At 38.0% G+C, this 17,549-nt stretch overlaps 1 protein-coding gene across 2 annotated transcripts in view; it reads right to left on the bottom strand.

Annotated features, from left to right (window-relative positions):
* Positions 1-952: 952 nt before the first annotated feature.
* The window catches only part of NPLOC4 (NPL4 homolog, ubiquitin recognition factor), a 59,313-nt gene continuing 42,716 nt past the window's right edge, over positions 953-17,549 (bottom strand). For both annotated transcript variants that reach the window (XM_051995384.1, XM_051995385.1), the window contains exons 14-17: positions 13,341-13,436; positions 11,658-11,774; positions 9,760-9,862; positions 953-3,982 (exon numbers count right to left, since the gene is read on the bottom strand). In XM_051995384.1, the coding sequence (XP_051851344.1) occupies positions 3,825-3,982; positions 9,760-9,862; positions 11,658-11,774; positions 13,341-13,436 (474 nt within the window). In that variant the 3' untranslated portion in view covers positions 953-3,824. The remainder of the gene's footprint in view (positions 3,983-9,759; positions 9,863-11,657; positions 11,775-13,340; positions 13,437-17,549) is intronic.

Here is a 17,549-nt window from a genome sequence, read left to right as displayed (position 1 = left end):
AAAAAAGATGTGAGGTGACAAAGGAGGAAAATAACATGATGAAGGGATTGCAGACTAATAGGAACATCAATGAACTGCTGGTAGAATTTGGTCCAGTCATCCTGGAAATCAATTTATACTACTCTTAAAAAGAGTAAAATTGCATATCCTCTAACCCAGTGGTTCTCAAACTTTTGTTTTCAGTATCTTTATCCTATTAAAAATTATTGAGGATCTCTCCAAAGCATTTTTGTTTATCTGGGTTATATTTATAGACACTTACCATATTGGAAATAAAAACTATTTTTGAATTTGTAGACCCTCTAAAAGGATTTCAGAGATCCCCAGGATTCTCTAGACCATACTTTGAGAACCACTGCTCTAACCCTTGCCAGGTCTATACCCTAAAGAAAGACATTACAGATATATATATAATTATTTATAGTAAGGTTTTGTTTTGTCTTTTTAAAAGAAGCGGTAAAGAACTGGAAACTTAAAGGGAACCTTACAACTGGGGAACAAATCACAACATATGAATGTAATGGCATTATACTATAAGTGATTTAAGACAAAAGGGGGAGTTTCAGAAGAAAAAAAAAACCTATAGTATAAAATGACAGTGAGGTATACTGAGCCAAAAAAAAAAAAAAAAACTTATACAGTAAGAGCCTTCTAAAGATAAGTAAGTACTTTGAAAGACTTGTGAATTCTGATCGAGTGACCAACTCACGGAGAACCAATGAGAAATGATGAGGTGATGTACTGAAAATGTAGAGTGATGCATACATTTTTGGACACAGCCAACCTGGGAATTTATTTTATTAGACTATGTGTATTTGCTATGAGAGTTTTGTTTTTCTTTTTAGTGTTGGAGGAGGTGGGGGAAGTGGTAGTAAAGAAAATTTTGGTTTATTGAAAAAAAGTTAAATAAAACATGAATGGAGGGCAAAAAAGTGGGGGATCCAGTCAGTCATTTCAGGTATATTTTCTTTTTATTAGGTTTCACTTACAGGGCTGTAATTAAGATAACTCCAATCCAAATCCAACAAATGCACATCTGCAAACAGGCAAAGCTGGAGCACCAACACCCCCAGAGAGCTAGTTTTTAGGTATGCAAACTGTAAGGGAAGAAGAGAGGTGGGCTGAGAAAAAACCAACATCCTTCTCGTCAAAAAGGGCTGCCTATATGAGCCCTTCCATCCTGAACACTTATAAGTCACCACTTTCCTGGCTTGTGACCATTATTGGTTCTGTCATAGTCATTAAAGTGGAATATACAGTGGGAGATGTGCTTCTGGCTGGGATAACAAAGGGAAAATGGCCCATACTAATGGCAGAAGAGGCAAACTTTTTTAGGCGTTCTGCATTTAGGAAGGCAAATTGTGCCCTGAGACTCATCAGTAGGGTTGGGATCAATCATCAACTCTGGAGGCGGCAGCCAGTAGTTTGGTCAGGGGCTAGACCTTTCTGCCAACCCTCTAGCCATATTTATAGCTTCATATAGCCCCTTGACAGCTTTTTTTGGATAATGGTGCAAAGTTCATCACTGAACCTAGTATTTAAACCAAAAGAAAAATAAAATCAAAAGGACAAAGAGTTGTATGAATACCAGAATTTCTCAGAAGGGAAAAAAAGTTGGCTGAAAGTAAAGTGAAACAAATGCAGCAGATAAAGGAGACTAGAGCAAGCAGAGGAGGAGCCTTGGTCTTTCTTTCATATGATTTGCTCCCACATCTGTGATAGTAGCAAGTAAGTTTCCACTTGGTTGAAAATGAATAAAGAAAATTTCAGAGTGTGCATATAAAGTTACTAACTAGATGCATTAAACTTCCAGAATGATTCTAAACATTAGGTCTGAATTGATAAGGATATTCAATATTCCAAAAGAACAGTCCCCAATACCATTTTCAACACCTCTAGAATAGATTACCTGGAGAAGTGCTTCCCTGTGCAGGACTTCATGTTTCACTCCAAATCCTCTTTTCCAACAGTCCCATATGTCCCCAAAGAAATTACTGCCCAGGTAAAACAATCATCAAACCAAGCCCTAGATCAGGAAAAGCAGCTAGTACCACTAGCCAATTCTGCCCAAGGATGTCAGCCAAAGATTATACTGAACTTTTTGACACATCAGAAGTCAACATGCAAACTTAGCAGATGCAAACATTCTCTCTAGAACCCAAGAGGAAATGAGGGTTCAGCATATGCAAGAATATCATGATGTGTAAAAGTGGCAGAAGCATCCTATAGCTATGCATTTTCCTTTATGCTAAAAGGCCGAGGATAGTTTGCAGCTGGCATCAAGACAGAAAGGTAACGCGGTACCATGCCATGCCAATTGGCTCAACATGGGGAAGATTGTAAAGAACTTCCCTGGAGGTACTGGGCTATGATGTACCCACCCACTTGCAGGCAGAGCCTTGACTAGTAAATAGAAGCCAGTGATCCCATTAAGACCTCAGTTCTTCTCCCCTGTAGCTGTCATGATTCACTTCCTCGGCTGACTTCTCAAGGGGTCTTGCACAGTCCTCACACTTAGAAGAACCCTAAATTCCCTCCTGAGATTGCTACAGCTGACATGCCAGTGAATCATAAGGCCAAGGACATAGGAAATAGAAAGAGGAGAGGAGGTTTGTGGGTGGGAACACAATACTGAATGCTGTGACTGAGCTGAGCTCACCTCTGGTAGATCCAGGGGACTACAGGCACTAATTAAAAATTTAAAAAACAAAACAAAGCCCAAACAACCCCAACTCCAATGCTCAGCTTCTGTGTTCCACTTGCCTGGGTGCGGCTTATTCTTCTGTTCTCCTAATCTAGACCTCCTGCTTTTAAAACTGTTTATACTGTGTATCTTGGTGGAAAGACTCAGGCACTGAGGTTTACTTCAAAGGATAACTAACTGTGGATCCACACACCTACACACATCCCTACACGCCCATCCACAAACACACACCCCAAAAGGGATTTATTAAGGTGAAAACTTGAGAAGAGAGGGGGGGAAAGGGAAGTGGAAAGTAGACTCTCACACTTCCCTTTTGTGCAGTATTTTTCTCTTTAAAAATAAAAACAAATAAATCAAAAGGGCCTGTAGGCAAGAATTATAAACTGCTGTCATAACCAATGCAGATCTTTAAATCTCACCTCCTAATTGGTGAGAGAAGGGAAGAGGTGAAAAGGAAAAAAAAAAATCATGCAAATGAAAAGGAAAGACGCCTCCTGCCTTAAGATCGAGCTCATTTGCCTGAGCTGGTTCTCATTCTCACCAGATGACTGGCCGAGCTGAGAGGGTAAAAGCATCTACCACTGTCAGCAGGGATCCAACACCCAGTAATGGAGTAGAAAATAGAGGCAAGGCAGAGGGCAAACAAGATTTAAAAAAGAGATTAGGGGAAAAGGAGTGGAAGAGATGGAGAGGGCAAGAGAATAAAAAAGGGTGGAAATTGCAAAAGGAAGGGGAAGGCTGCAGGAAAAGCAAATTCCAGGTGACACAGAAGGGCGCAGGTCTTATCAAATACAAATTGCAAAACTGTAAACTGAGGTTAAATGTCTGACTTTCTTGCTTTGGGGATACAGTTTTGGGATTTCCAGTTTTGAGATTAAATTCAGCCTGGCAGAAAACCCAGCCGTGGATCCCTCTATCTAGTGGGTACCCTCTGGAAAGAACAGTGCCAAGATGCTTCTGTGGGTCACAGAGACCCAAGGGTAGGTAGCCTTTTCCCCTCCTTCGGGTCTGCCCACCACTGGGGCATCATTACAGGGGAAGAATCATAAGAAACGATCCTGGCTTCTAAGAGGGTTGTGAGTCTGGTCCCCAGGTGTGCCCAGGAGGATGGTGGGGAGTGTTAGGTCCTGGGCAGGCTACACATCTCGCAGTGGTCCGTGCCTGGCTGGTTCATGAAGGTACAATGTTGACAAGCCCACATTGCCGAGGAGGTGGCGTGTGTTGAACCCCCGATGGCACCATACTCATGCATTCCTGGAAGCTGGACACCAACTGTACCTGTGGGGAGAGGAAGAGACCAGAGAAGCCATATTGCTTGTGGGCAGAGAAGGAAACAGGGAGGGTATGTGAGCCCACTGGAACTCTACCATTTTTCACAATAATACTGACGTTTCTGATGGTACCTCTTACCAATGTGAGAAATAAGGTATAGCCACACCGGGCACATGTGAAGCTCGTTCCCTATTGTTATTGTTTGGATAGTCCCTCCCACCCCACTCCCAACTCTGCCCTACAGTCAAAAAAATGTTTTTGTTTGCTTCTCACCCCTGCATTAGCCATACAGATGTCTTGGATCACCATTAATAGCAAACCTCAAGGCAAACAGTCCTTAGGATGTCAGACCTTCTTTTGCTATGGATGCTATGTGTCTGTTCTGGATAGTCTACCCATACTCCATTAGGGCTGGGGATCTCCTGGTAGCTTCATGATAATTTGATTATCCATCTGGCTCTGCTTCCACAATTCAGGTAGATTTTTTGGAGTTTACCAGGGAGAGGAATACAACTCATTGTCAAAAACTGTTTTACTGAGAAGGCTGTATATCTCTCTTCTCTTCCCTACTTACTTCTAAAGAATCTCTAGGTTGGTGTTTGCTGACTATTTGACTATCTATTGTGCTCTGTTCTATAGCTGAAAAGATCTCCAAATTGCAAGTACTAGTGAAGACCTTTGGCACATATGTGCCATTTGATTTGTACTGTTTCCCTGGCATTACTCACCCAACCCAACCCTTGTGCTTATGGGCTTTCCCAGAGGTTTCTTCAGACCATTTTGACGTTCAGATGATGAAAGGGAAGCACTACATATCACCAAGCCCTCTAAACTCTTCAAGTCAAGTTTGCTTCCCAGCAGACAGCAATGAGTCAGGTAAAGCAAAAAGAAATCATAGAATATATTAATGCTGAAGGCCTGCGAGGGTTGAGATAGTAAAATTCACCAAAAAAAACTCCAAAAAATCTACCTGAATTGTGGAAGCAGAGCCAGATGGATAATCAAATTATCATGAAGCTACCAGGAGATCCCCAGCCCTAATGGAGTATGGGTAGACTATCCAGAACAGACACATAGCATCCATAGCAAAAGAAGGTCTGACAGCAGCGACCTACTGGCACAGCCTCAGTGACCTTTCTGCTCTTCACACACTGGTGACAACCAATTCTGAGAGAGAACCTGATCGAGAGGCTTGTTGGCAATGACAGGACGCTAACAACTGGCTTGCAGAGCAGGTATTACCTTGATAAATGTAAGCACTCACTGTTGATCCTAAACCTTCACTCAGAAAGTGTCTCAAATTGTGATTACTTTTTGTAAGAAAAATATGTCTGATGCTATTATTCCCAGCCACACATAATATGATATAGTTATAACTTGACATGGATCCAGAGCTTTTAAAAAAGGTTCAAGAATTTTTGTTCTTAGAAACAGTACCCTTCCCACTTCTTCACTCAGGAAATCTTAGGGAAATTTACCAAGCATATTAGTGACACAAATATGAAGCTAGCCCAGAAGTCAGGAACACTGGATGTGATTCCTGGTTATGCAACAAGACCTCCAAGGACAACCAGGCACAAAATATGCTTATCTTATTCTTAATCCTTTTCATAAAAATGATAACAAGAATTTTTGATGCTAACTAACATTTCTATAGCACCTGAGAAGGAAGGGTAGCTATCATCTCTTTCATAGGAAACTGAAGCAGCAATCATTTAAGTGCCCAGGGCTTTGTAGTTGGTACCTAAGGCAGGATTCAAATGAAAGTTTTCCTGACAAGAACAGCACTCTCTCCACTCACCACTGAAGAATATTTTGAGCTTTCCAATGGAAAATGTAAAGTAATTTCAAGGTGGTGACTGAGCTTATGTTTGAAATTCTAGTTTCCTAAAAATTCATTAATATAACATGAGAGATAGAAGAGAGACACTTTATCCCTGTGAATGATATGAATGGGTGCTATATAGAGATAAATTTAGGGAAACTATGTCAGTTAAAAGTATTGACCAAGAGTACTAGCTCTTTTTCCCATTTTCCTTTGCTCCTGTCTCTACTATACTATACTATATAAAAATCTCCTTGAAGATAGAGATCATGCCTAGGAAGAAATCAGCTGCCCTCCCTACCTACCTCCCCACCCGAGGATGTAATGAGAATGCAAATAATATATGTGAAGATGCTCAAACATGCCTATTCATACATACAAGTATACATGTAGAAATTAACACAACCATTGGGTAATCCTTTAGATGAAAGATTAGAATATCCATGCAATATCACCCTTCCAACAATTCTGTCAAATTATATCTACAAGTAAAACACCTCCTAAACAAAACTGGGGACTGGTATTTGGATTTCAAAAGAACAGCTTGGAATCACTTCTTAACAAAGGGGATATAATATTAGACCATAATAAAGAAAATGCAAAGAACAAAACCAAAATAAAATTTGAATAGCTGTATAATTATGTAATGGTCAAGTTTGGTCCTAAAGAAATAAGAAAATATCAACAATGAGGTGATTCAGACCAATTCCAATAGGCTTGTGATGGAGAAGAGTTATTTGCATTAGAGAGAGGACTGGGGAACTAAATGTGGATCACAACATAGTATTTCTATCTTTTTTGTTGTTTGCTTGCTTCCTTTGTTCTTTCTAATTTTCCTCCCTTTGATCTGATTTTTTTTGTGCAGCATGATAAATGTGGAAATGTTTAGAAGAACTGTATATGTTTAACTTATATTGGATCATTTGCTATTTAGGGGAGGGGGAAAGAGGGAAGGGAGGAAGAAAAATTTAGAACATAAAGTTTTGTAAGGGTGAAATGTTGAAAACTATCTTTGCATGTATTTTGAAAAATAAAAAGCTATTATTATTTAGAAAAAAAAAAGAAAGAAAATATATGTCCCTCCTTTTTTTTCAAGGGGATAGGGGGAGAACAGAAAAAAATGAGACCATGGGTCTGGTACAATATATATAACTGCAGTCTCAACTAATACTGATTAGTTGTGCTGATTGTTTTTCTCCTCTTCTCTCCTTTCTAAGAAAGGGCTCTCTGGGTATCAGAGGAGGCTATATTTAGAAATGAAGGTTATGTAAACACCAAAGATATTAATAAATTTTTTAAACGTAGACAGCCATACTTCAAACAAAACAAAACTAAAAAAAAAAAAAAAAAAAGAGAGAGAGTATGTTAAAAAATATGAAAATTTTAAAGTATAGCTGTCCAATGATGTCAGTTGGAAAGGGAAAACAGACCATATGCCAACTAAAAACATGCCAGACTTAGGTTTTCCTTCTATAGAGCAAAGAGATAGGAATAGGGACTTTAAGCTCTCAGAAATTGCTTAGATTGACACACTTTCATATCTATTCTTACTTCTTGATAAAAATTTTTTGTTCACACTTTGCCCAAAGTTGCAAGGTGCTGCAATGGACTCTAATGAATGCCAGTTCAGATGTCACAAGTCATCCAATCTGATTCAAATCTAGACCCCTTACAAAACACCTAACAAGTGGTCATCTAGCTTGTTTGCTTAAAATTTTCAAATGAGGGAAAATTCACAACCACATGAAGTAGCCTATTGTATGCTGGTAAGTCTAATTGTTGAGTTTTTCTTTATAGCAAGTCAACTTTGTCTCTTCAGAATTACTACCAATTGCTGCTAATCCTGTCATCTGAGGCCAAACAGAATAAATGTAGTCTCTCTTTCTTATACCAGTTTCATGACTACTTGAAAACAGATATCCTGACATTCCCTTCATTATCTCTTCTCATCCCCAATTCCTCTGACTGACCTTCATATGGCAAGAGACTGGATTCCTTCACCAGAGACATTCTGGAATTAGAGGACTAGGGTTCAAATCCCACCTCAATACTGTCTATGTGTGACCATAGGTAGTTTACTTTAAGATCCCTGGGTCATTTTCTCATCTATGAAATGAGGAGGTTAGATTAGATAGTCTCTCAGATGGATTCCTTTCAGAGCTAGATTTGTGATTCTGTAAATCCTACTCTGGACACTCAGTTGCTTATGATGTTCTTAAACTATGGCATTCAGAACTGAAAACTATTCTGTACATGGAGTCTAACGAGGGCAAAGGACAATGAGACTTCCATCTTCCCTGTCTGGACACTATATACACAGTCTGCATCTTCTGTCAGTACCTAAGACAACTTTAGTTTTCCTGATTGCTATATTGTACTGCTAAATCAATTAGTACACTCTCCATTAAGACTGGAAGATTTTTTTTTTAGATGAACTAATATTTAGACACTCTTCCTCATTTTAAATTTGAGGAAGATCCACTAGACTTCCCTTTTAAAACTGGCATCAAATTTATTAATGACTACTTTAAGTTTTAAGTCTAGCCAGTTGAAAATGCACCTAATTACACTACTGTTTAGCATGGATCTTTTTCACAAATAGCAAATATGAGACTTTTGTCAAATGCTTTAAAAAATTTAGGTAATCTATGGTATTTCTCTGTCTAATAATTTCAGTCTAATAATCCTGTCAAAAAGGGAAATACAATTAATATAGCACAACCTGTTCTTGATAAACCCATGTAGGATCTTTGTGACTGCTGATTCCTCTTCTAGATATTCACAAATTTTTACTTTAATAAAATCTAGAATTTTTCTAGCTTCTGATTGATATTTCCATGCTCCTTAGGCAAAGGACATAAAAGTAATACTGTGGCAAAAGTAAGCTGGTAGTGCAGTATTAACACTAAGTGCTACGTGATAGCTGGTAGAATTGTCTTTATACCAGGTCTGAAGAAATGCTGAAGCTCCTGTATATAAAAAATTACATCACCTGCTCAGTTTTGGAATAGTGCATGAAGCTGCCAAGGTATTTTGCTTTAGATACCAGAGGGAATAACTCATTTTCTGTCGATTTTCAGAATAACCCAACACAAAGTATATGACTAATTTTATAATCAAGAGTTTTATTATGCAAACAGAAATTCTCTCCTCACCTCATTTAATCACCACATATACTCTCCTCCCCTGTAATCTCTCATATTTAATATGAGAGAACCTTTGGCTATTAAGTTTCTCAGGTTAAAACATTTCTTTCCAATGAGATTCCCTCATTTTCTGGTGAATATATATCTAAGTGATTTGAAGATAAAACCTAAGTTTTAAAAAATCAACCACAACTATGACAAAAGCTTCAGAGAAAAAGCTTACAGCTACAAAGGACCTAGGGAACTAAAGTTTTAAAATTGGGATGGAACTCTGATTTCAAACTGGGATCATTTTTGTAACCAATGTAAACTGACAAAGTGCTTGTGTATGTGGTGGTGAACATTTATTAGGAACTGAAGATGTCACAATATTTCTAAGACCTAATTTAGACTTTGGATTGTGATAAATATAATACTATCATCAGCCAAGGACACTTTGAAGAAAGGTAGGTGTAGAGAAAGGTCTGCCCATTTTCCTCTGCCAGAAATGCCCAAATGTGGCTTTCAGCCAAATACCAAGTTTCTGTTTGGTAAGCTTTTTCCAAGAAGTTTAAAAATAAATCATGACAGACATTTTAAGTCTGGACCTGCTCTATCACAAATACTCCCAAAATCCACCAGGGTTTGAATCCTAGGGAGAAGAAATAAACTTTTTGAGTTTATAAAATACAAAGTGATAGTGTTTAGAGAATGCAAGGTTTTGTTTCTTCTCTTTAATTAGGGGGCACAGCGAATCCCAGAGTTGAGGGGGATGAGAGTGGTGAGAAAGACAAGGGATGCTGGGGTTGTGGGATCAGAGTGTAATTACTTACTGCAGAGCTGTTCGATGGTGGCCCACTGTTCAGATTTCTTCCAGGTCTGTGCTAGCTCCTCATTCCTAGTCCTCACAGCTTCCAACAATAAGCTAATGCTGTCCTGAAAGGACCCAAAATGAGTAAGTTTAAACCTGCTTTGTAAAGTTTACACAAAAATATAGGTAGTAGATTACTATGACTCTTGTTGAAAGGACAAACTTCTAAGGGAATTAAAAGAAATCTTATAGTTACCAGACCATGAAGTTCAAAAAAATCATATCCTTTGGGCTACAACTGCATATGCTAAATCAAGTTCCTAAATCCTTCCTAAACAACCACTAAGTGAGGAATGCTGTCTGTCTTTTACATATTGACAGGCTTTTTGGGATGATAGAAAATAAAGGAAAGGGTCCTTTATCCTGGGGGCTCATATTTTTAGGACAGGCAAAGAGTGAGACATACATATATGAGCTGACTAAGTGATAAAATTTTAGCTTTTTACTCCTCACGTTCCCCCACCTACCCCCAACTCAGCTTCTCTTTATCTTGGAAATTATATATCTTTTGAAACATACTTCAAGCCCAAGGCCCTCAGTGGTAACAAAGTATTTTAAAAGTTACAAAATTAAAAGGTGAAGCCTTAAGGAGACTGTTAACAAAGAACATACAGATAAAGGCTGCTCCATAATATCCTATTTATCCACAGAGAATTTTTTTCAGATAGGGAAGCTGAGGAAGGGTGAATATTACTATTAGGGTTATTGATATAAAAAGTGCAAACTTATAAAGTTCTTCATACTACCTTATCAATTCAAATGATTAATTTGGAAATTGAGAGGTCTATATACTGGGACATAACTGAGGAGAAAAAAAGCAAGCTGAAAGTGGTATATGAGCCAGATTTTTTTTTTTTTTTTGGAGGCAATTGGTATTAAGTGACTTGCTCAAGGTCACATAGTAAATATCTGAGGCAGATCTAAACTCAGATATTACTGACTCCAGGATCAGAACTCTATCCACTGTGCCACCTATCTGCCGACTAATATTTAAAGGAAGACAAATGAGGCTGATGACTGATAAAATGGGAGTTGCAAAGAACCAACCAAACATATACCACCACTTTCTACCATGCATGGTGCAAAGGCAGAAAAGCAACCTACATTACACCTCTGTTTTAGAAGAATCTATCCTACATACTATAGGAGCTATTTATTAGTCAATGCTTTAAGTGAATTCCAAACATACTGTTTAGTTTTCTCCTAGGTATTTTCTCAAAAATGGAAAGTTAAAGCTAAAGGATACCAACAACAATTCTGATTAGTCCTGATCTCCAGCTGCCCACTGTCAGCCTAACTGTTCTGCACATGCTGACAGTCTCTAACTCCCAGTTTGTGTAAAACACATGCTTTTTTCTCCCTCTCTGTGTGTCTTTAAAATCAGAAAACGCCAACTGTGCAGATGTTAACTCCATGACTGGTAATCAGCCAAATATCTCTGCCAAGATATTAACACTGAAGCTTATTCTGGGGAAGAGAGATATGAGAGAAAAGAACTGGGGCTGTAGTTTTGAACAATGACAGGAATTTTTACTTCTGGTTTTTCTAATGTTTTCTGTCTTAGGACAGAGTAGAATTGATTCTGCATAAAACTCTCAACTTATACAAATATATTCTTTTTGCAAAAAGCTACTCTCTATTTTCTTAAAGCTTGAAGCAGAAACACTAGGAAACTGATTTTAGAATCAAATTCCCTTTCAGGCAATCAGAGCTACTTTCTAGTTTCTGCTATGGAGAATAGTTAAGAGAAGTAGGAGAGAATGGCAACACTTTCCCAGCCAAAATATGACTCCCTTAAGATAATTTTGGACTCTATGTGCTTGGGTTTCTAGCCAACAATTTTCTCCTCGGGTTACTTACCTGAAGAGGCATGACTTCATTGGTGACCAGAAAGAGGAGCAGATGGAAATCTGAGATGATGTCTAGGAAAATAGAGGAGGTGTTCTGAGACAGGTACGTAGCCAAACTATGAAAATCCTGCAGTGATCAGGAAGAGAGAAAAAAGCAAAATTTACTATTCCATTTCAGTTCTCCATCTCCATAATAATTATTATGGAAAGTAGTAATTTTTACACTTAGATTATTTGAACAAATACAATACTGGTACAACGTTTAGCTTTAGGTTTTGTTTTTCTAGAATTGAGATTAAAAACGTGGGATCCAAAGTGAAAGAATAGTTCCAAAAGTTTCTGATATTCATCTGGAAAGAGAATCTTAGGGATAATACACTTAATTAGTGAGCTAGTTAAGAGACTAAGCAAGTGTTAAAACAGATCCAGATATAGAAGACACCTTCAAGTAGCTGGGAAAAAGAGCTTAATTTAATTGTGTCACCCAAGGGGGTGGGGAATGGGAAGAATGATATACAGCTTCAAGTTCCACTTAGGGTTAAAAAGATAATGCTTGGCTTTTTAGTCCAACTGAACCCTCTCCTTATCCTAGACCATGGGCAAACATGCACATGGGGTGGCAGGAGATACAGATTTTGGGTAGAGGACCATATCTGTAAGAATTTTTCCCACACTCTAAATTTCTTGGAGATGTCTTTTCAGAAAAAAGTATAAGAAGCACCTTTGGAACACTATAAAAGCAACCATTTCAGAAGGAAACCTTATTATGAATATACTTTTGTAAGATCTTTATTCACAAGTCAGCTACTACTAGGTGATTTTTTAAAAAGTATGTACACACTAGCAGATCTGCCCTTTACTCTGGTTAGTCTAACTTGAGTGATGTGAGTTAGCAAAGATCTAGGGTATCCATCCCCAAGATTCAAAGCATACTAAAGAAGAGTAACACCAAACAGAAAGTTTCAATGAAAACTTTTTTTAAAAAAAGGAACAGTGATTTGTGCCTGAATGTATCAGTCACTGCTGCCATTCCCCACTCTGACAAAACAAGGAAGAATAAATTTCACTGGAAAAGACCTTGTGATATAGTGAAATGACAGGTTCGGATTTCCTTCTGTACTCAACATTTACTAGCTGTGTGACTCACAGAAAGTCACTTGAGCTCTCTGAGTTTTAGTTTTCCCTCAGTATAAAAGAGAAATAATACACAAAATTTTGGAGAAATATGCTTATTTCTAAAGAAATATGGACCTCTCTATACAATAAGATGTCTATGAAGAACATATATATAAATGGACCTCAGGGCATGGGGCACCTGCAGAAAAAAACAGCAGCAGTTTATACTTCTTTAGTTCATCTCAGTTAATAAAATGGAGCTAGTACTAATGTACCTAACATAATCACTGAGTTTTGGAAAAAGTAAAGAGTCAATTGCAGAGGATTCTTTCTCTACAGTCCCAAAGGTTTCTAGGGATTTAGAAGAGATTGGTCTGGCTAATAATCTGTCACTTGAAGCCACAGGCCTTGTAGCAATTAAGATTAAAACTGTCTCAGTCAAAAGTCTGGTTAAATTCTTTGAAAGGCATGAATAAGAGAGAGAGATCAAGTACTTGGCACTTTCTGGAAAAATACCACTGACACAGGGTCAATCTTCAGATTTTAAAAAATATATTTCTGAGGATGAGGAGCTTACCTGTGTCTCGCCTAGGACATCTCGGTTCTCAATAGGGAATGGACTTTGTGAAATAGAAAAAGTATAAACTGGATCCTTGGGGAAAGTCGTTGTGATCTAAATGAATAAACAAACATGAAAGCAGAGTAAACCAGGTTATATAACAGGGATATATGGTTGCCAATATTTATTCATCTCAGAGGTCTAAGTTTTACAAGATGGTTGTATCAATTCTGAAAATTTCTAACAAGGAAATAAAAAAATTCAATTTCTATGGGAGTTATTCCCAAATGAAGGCTAAGAAAGTATGGGATTCTGGGAACAAAAAAATTATACTAAAATCTTAAAATTTGAACAGGATTTTCTGGTCCCTATCATTACTTTTTTTTTTTTAAGTGGCAGTTTAGCCTTTGTTTGGAAAGAATTAGTGGGCAATTTCCACTTTACAGATTTTTTTCTTAATATAATTTTTTTCCCCTGTTATCATCTATACATTAATGGATGGTTTTCAACTCTCATCAGTGCTAATGTGAGAAGAATGACAAGAAGTTATCTCTGGGAAGCACTGAGAGACTCAAATTCACGTGACTGGTTTTGGGAGCACATGCAGACCTGATCACTGACAATTTTAGGAAATGTAATCACTTTAAGCCAGATTGCTAGAACCATTAATGGCACTGGGTAATAGTTTTTAGTGCCCAGAAGAGTTCCCATGCATCCTTTGTACTTTGCAAAAAGGGAAGGAAAACAAAAGCAAGTGAATAGCATAAGGAATAGTTTTTTGCTCTCTTTCAATGAAGAAAAAGCCTGGATGCAAGAGCTGATGCCAAAAGCCGAGTCTCAATCCTTTCATTTGGCTCAGAAAGGTTTAAGTGATGACAAAGAACATTTTAAATCTAAAATATAATCAATACATGTGACAGGGACAGTGGTAAACGTACAGGAATCAATACAAATAGGGTTTTTTTATTCCTAGTGGCAGATGCCCTCCCCATGAAAGCACCCAAGTGTGAGCTATTAACCACCTTTTGGTTGACACAGCTTTTCTGCTGCAATATGACACTTACAGCAATAGCAGATTTCACCTATCTCAGATTTAAAGCAGCCATTCTGGATCCTCTGGGACTATTTCAAAGCCTAGGAAATGTTGTTCTGCTTAGCTTTCTACAGAAGTAAAGGCAGTGAACTGTTTCATGGCTAGCTGGCCTGGGATTCTAGTGTGATTGTGCCAGTTACCAAAGGAAGATGGGCTGAACCATCAAAACAGTCTACAGTCAGAGCAGAGTAAGGTTTTCACAAACTCTTTTAGGTTTGAGATCAATGTTGCAATGGCAAGTATGGTTACAGAGATCAAAGTTTGGGAATGTATTATCCTATTTTAAATCTTAAATTTGGAAAGGGACAGGAAAAAATGAGAAAGTAGTTTCCAAGACATTTACTGCTAAGTAAACTTGGACAACTGTACCACCCTTCACCACCACCACCCTTCACTAGAGATCTACAAGAGGAGACCATACCGTCTGAGATATGATTAACTGATTCTATGAGCTGGTGGCCCCTTTAAACAAAACTCTTGATGGATGTGGACTCTAGAGTGGACTCTTATTTCTGTCAAAGGACTGACCTAGTTCTGGCCTAGTTCCAAAAACTTAGGAAGCTCTCAAAACACTGTGATTCAAATTTGTGTATAACTTTGGAATACACAATGGATTATTTGGGAATATTAAGACATAAGTGACCCATTTTAAAGAAATTCTTTCTCAAAATAACATACTAAATGTTTTCGATTGCGCTATCACCTGCTTTCTATGGGCTGCATTTGTTAGTCTTTTGCTATATATCTGCTTCCACTTAACATGTTCCAACACATTTCAACACTGATTCAAACACTGACTCAAGAGATCTTAGGTACAGAGAATGGAACGATTCATACTTTGTAACTGAACACAAAATGCAAAATCAACAATTACTCTACTGCAGCAAGACATTTAACTTCATTTTTAAAAGGAGAGGGAAAGGTATTTCATAAATTTGGTTTCAAATCATACCAACTTACATGAACTATATGTTGCATCAATCTGTTTTCAACTTAATTACACCCTAGGTAGTATAAAAAAACAGATGCTTTTACCAACAAGGTAAAAAATATGTTCTCTGGAGCTGTCAATTGGAATGGACTGTCAATAGGCTCTACTTACAGGGATCCAGTATTCTAAATGCAATGATATTCTCCTGCCTTAATCACGTGCCCACTCTGAGTCTAAATATGGTCCCTGGCACAACAGAAATGCAAGAAACAAGCAAAAGGAAGAAAGTCTTTGGCATGATAACCTAATCACTTCAGACAAGGCTGATGGTACTTTTTTATTGTCCTCCAATACATTTGTCCTCTTTACTATGTCCTCCCCTTTGTCCTGCTCCTATTCTAGAAGCCATATGAAGGATATATAGAGTGGGGAGAGACCTGAAGCAAGAGGATCAAACAGATGACTACTACCATCTCAAGGACTGAACTAGGGTGATGACTGTGTGACCAAAAAAAGAGGACAGATATGAGATGTTCTAGAAGCAGAAAAGACATCTGGCAACCGATTAGATAAATGAGACAGAAGTAGAAAGTGCTCCTCACATGCTCCATTCTGCTAAATACTGGGAAAAACAAATAAAAGGAAAAGACAGTCCTTCCCAGCCTTCAAGGAGCTCCTTCAAGCTTATTCAAAGGTAGAAGACTCATAAATAGCAGCTTAAAAGCTGAAAGGGAGGGGAGGAGGTGCACCCTCAAGGCATGGTAGGTAAAGTACAGAGAAAAAGATGGTGGTCCTGGGCTCTTCCTCAAAATGGAGGTTCTAGGTAGAATTCACTAAGGGGAGGAAGGAAGGGTCATGGTCCAGAGACAGAAGGAAAAGACAGTGGGTGAAGCATGAAGGAAAAAAATGACTAAAAGGATGATAACCTTTGATAGAAAAAGAGAAAATAATGAATTCTGTTTTGGACATGTTGAGGTTAAGTTGACTCGTACATAATAGGGGCTTATTAATAAATGCTCATTTCTTCCCCCTCAAAGGTACAACCTTTCTTCCAGTCTCTCAGGTTCATGACCCCAGCAGTATCAACTCTTCATTTTTAATTATCCTACATGTATTTCTCAGTTGGCAAATCTTGCCATTTCTACCTCAACAATAGCTCTAGCATCAGAAATTCACACAGCCACTACTTTACTTTCAGTTCTCAATTCCCCATACATTAGACAAATGCCATCACTTTCCAATTAGTGTTCTTGCCTCAAGTCTCTTCCCTATTCCAGTCAATCTTCCAAAAAGCTGCCAAAGTTTTTTTTCCAGAAGCATAAATCTAATCATTGTCATTCTTTCAAAAAAACTTCAGTGGATGCCCCTCAGTTGGAGAATGGCTAAATAAGCTATGATATATGAACATTATGGAATATTATTGTTCTGTAAGAAATGACCAGAAGGATGATTTCAGAAAGGCCTGGAGAGACTTACATGAACTGATGTTAAGTGAAGTGAGCAGAACCAGGGGATCATTGTACATAGCAACATGCAATGATCAACTGTGACAGATTTGGCTCTTTTCAATAATGAGGTGATTCAGGCCAATTCCAATAGACTTGTGATGGAAAGAACCATCTCCATCCAAGAATGTGGATCACAACATAGTACTTTCATTTCTTCTTCCCCCCCCCCCCATTTTTCCCTCCTTTTTGATCTGATTTATCTTGTCCTGGATGAAAAATGTGGAAATAAATATATTTAGATGAATTGAACATGTTTAACCTATATTGGATTACTTGCTATCTGGGGGGGGGGGGAAGGGAGGGAGAAAAATCTGGAAAATAAGTTTTTACAAGGGTGAATGCTGAAGACTATCTTTGCATGTATTTTGAAAATAAAAAGCTATTATTAAAAAAATTTAGGTGATGCAGTAGACAGAGCAACAGTATTGAAGTCAGAGGACCTGAGTTCAAGTATGGTCTCAGACACTTACCACTTCCTAACTGTATGACCCTATGTGAGTAACTTAACCCCAATTGCCTCAGGAAAAATAAAAATAAACTTCAATAGGCCTTTACTGGTAAGATCAAATACATAATCCTCTAATTACCTTTTAAAGCTCCTCACAACTTAGAGAAACTTCAACCTAGCTTTCCATATTAATGGAATTAATTGCCCTTTCCGTGATCTAGTCTTCTCTCTATCCCTCACACCTGAC

Source organism: Antechinus flavipes, chromosome 4 (genome assembly GCF_016432865.1).
Source record: "Antechinus flavipes isolate AdamAnt ecotype Samford, QLD, Australia chromosome 4, AdamAnt_v2, whole genome shotgun sequence".
In the NCBI taxonomy this organism is placed as follows: domain Eukaryota; kingdom Metazoa; phylum Chordata; class Mammalia; order Dasyuromorphia; family Dasyuridae; genus Antechinus; species Antechinus flavipes.
The sequence above is the reverse complement of the archived record's forward strand: the minus strand, read 5'-3'. Positions and strand labels throughout refer to the sequence as shown.